This window comes from Babylonia areolata, chromosome 17, assembly GCF_041734735.1.
Source record: "Babylonia areolata isolate BAREFJ2019XMU chromosome 17, ASM4173473v1, whole genome shotgun sequence".
NCBI classification, from domain to species: domain Eukaryota; kingdom Metazoa; phylum Mollusca; class Gastropoda; order Neogastropoda; family Buccinidae; genus Babylonia; species Babylonia areolata.
In genome coordinates this window covers 8,614,454-8,616,953 of record NC_134892.1, presented here as the reverse complement: position 1 = coordinate 8,616,953, position 2,500 = coordinate 8,614,454, and the positions used below count along the sequence as shown (strand labels likewise).

The following is a 2,500-nucleotide window of genomic DNA, read 5'->3' as shown; positions in this document are numbered from 1 at the left end:
TCAAGGTAAATTGTACCCGTGGATCTCTACCATGTCAAAGGTAGCTTGCCTTGAGGCAAAAATGTGTCTTCAACACGGGGTTTGCCTTGAGGCAAAAATGCGTCTTCAACACGGGGCAGTTTGCTTTAAGGTAAAAATGTGTCTTCAACACGGGGTTTGCCTTAAGGCAAAAATGCGTCTTTAACACGTGGCAGTTTGCTTTAAGGCAAAAATGTGTCTTCAACATGGGGTAGTTTGCCTTAAGGCAAAAATGTGTCTTCAACACGGGGTAGTTTGCCTTGAGGCAAAAATGTGTCTTCAACACATGGTAGTTTGCCTTAAGGCAAAAATGTGTCTTCAACATGGGGTAGTTTGCCTTAAGGTAAAAATGTGTCTTCAACACATGGTAGTTTGCCTTGAGGCAAAAATGTGTCTTCAACACATGGTAGTTTGCCTTGAGGTAAAAGTATGTCTTCAACATGGGGTAGTTTGCCTTGAGGCAAAAATGTGTCTTCAACACAGGGTAGTTTGCCTTAAGGCAAAAATGTGTCTTCAACACAGGGTAGTTTGCCTTGAGGTAAAAATGTGTCTTCAACACAGGGTAGTTTGCCTTAAGGCAAAAACGTGTCTTCAACACGAGGTAGTTTGCCTAAAGGCAAAAACGTGTCTTCAACACGAGGTAGTTTGCCTAAAGGTAAAAATATGTCTTCAACACGGGGTAGTTTGCCTTAAGGCAAAAATGTGTCTTCAACACGGGGTAGTTTGCCTTGAGGCAAAAATGTGTCTTCAACATGGGGTAGTTTGCCTTGAGGCAAAAATGTGTCTTCAACATGGGGTAGTTTGCCTTGAGGCAAAAATGTGTCTTCAACATGGGGTAGTTTGCCTTGAGGCAAAAACGTGTCTTCAACATGGGGTAGTTTGCCTTGAGGCAAAAATGTGTCTTCAACACAGGGTAGTTTGCCTTGAGGCAAAAATGTGTCTTCAACATGGGGTAGTTTGCCTTGAGGCAAAAATGTGTCTTCAACATGGGGTAGTTTGCCTTGAGGCAAAAATGTGTCTTGTACACGGGGTAGTTTGCCTTAAGGTAAAAATGTGTCTTCAACAGGGGGTAGTTTGCCTTAAGGTAAAAATGTGTCTTCAACATGGGGTAGTTTGCCTTGAGGCAAAAATGTGTCTTCAACACGGGGTAGTTTGCCTTAAGGTAAAAATGTGTCTTCAACACATGGTAGTTTGCCTTGAGGCAAAAATGTGTCTTCAACACATGGTAGTTTGCCTTGAGGCAAAAATGTATCTTGAACACATGGTAGTTTGCCTTGAGGTAAAAATGTATCTTCAACACAGGGTAGTTTGCCTTAAGGTAAAAATATGTCTTCAACACGAGGTAGTTTGCCTAAAGGCAAAAATGTGTCTTCAACACGGGGTAGTTTGCCTAAAGGTAAAAATGTGTCTTCAACACATGGTAGTTTGCCTTGAGGTAAAAATGTGTCTTCAACACAGGGTAGTTTGCCTTAAGGCAAAAATGTGTCTTCAACACAGGGTAGTTTGCCTTAAGGTAAAAATGTGTCTTCAACATGGGGTAGTTTGCCTTGAGGTAAAAATGTGTCTTCAACACGGGGTAGTTTGCCTTGAGGCAAAAATGTGTCTTCAACACGGCCCTAGATCAGCCTTGAAATGGCCCTTATGAGATCGGATGAACTATGAGCAACATGATTTTGATATGCTAAAAAAAAAATAAAAAATAAAAAATCTTCCTAACCCTTGTTGTCCTGAAGGTCGTAACCGCTCCACTTGGAGATGTGGGTGAAGTGGTCTCCCTTGCCCGTGTACATGCCGTAGAAGGTGTCGAACCCTCGGTAAGTGGGCGTCATCTCGGGGCGACAGAAGCCCAGGTGCCACTTGCCCACGAAGTGGGTGCTGTAGCCCAGGTCCTGCAGGTCTTGCGGGAACAGTCTGTGTTTGCACGTGTTTGCACATGAAGTGCAAAATGTGAAATATTTTTTTACTGCGATCGTTGTGATTATCTTCTTCTGTCTGTTGTCTCTCTCTCTCTCTCTCTCTCTCTCTCTCTCTCTCTCTGTGTGTGTGTGTGTGTGTGTGTGTGTGTGTGTGTGTACCTAGATTTTTCTGTATCCGCCTATCTGACTGTCTGTCTGTCTGTCTCTGTCTGTCTGTCTCTCTGTCTGTCTGTCTCTCTGTCTGTCTGTCTGTCTGTCTGTCTGTCTCTCTCTCTCTCTCTCTCTCTCTCTCTCTCCCCTCACTATTAAAGACACAGTTATGCAGTATTATCCAATGATACACGCACAAACACAAACACAGTAACACACTAACACACACACACACACACACACACACACACACAACACACTAACACACACAGACACACCTTACCCTCAAATCCCCCCCCCACCCTCCACCCTTCACCCCCAACCCTCACCCCACGCCCCCTACACCCTCCCACCCCCCTACACACACACCACCCCCCTGCCCCCACACATACCTGTAATTGAGAGGTAGCGATTCA

At 44.4% G+C, this 2,500-nt stretch overlaps 1 protein-coding gene across 2 annotated transcripts in view; it reads right to left on the bottom strand.

Moving 5' to 3' along the window:
• LOC143291480 (arylsulfatase I-like) overlaps positions 1 to 2,500 on the bottom strand; it is a 23,995-nt gene that overhangs the window by 11,966 nt on the left and 9,529 nt on the right. For both annotated transcript variants that reach the window (XM_076601358.1, XM_076601359.1), the window contains exons 3-4: positions 2,477 to 2,500; positions 1,736 to 1,929 (exon numbers count right to left, since the gene is read on the bottom strand). The exon at positions 2,477 to 2,500 is cut by the window's right edge and continues 89 nt beyond it. In XM_076601358.1, coding sequence (XP_076457473.1) covers positions 1,736 to 1,929; positions 2,477 to 2,500 — 218 coding nt within the window. The remainder of the gene's footprint in view (positions 1 to 1,735; positions 1,930 to 2,476) is intronic.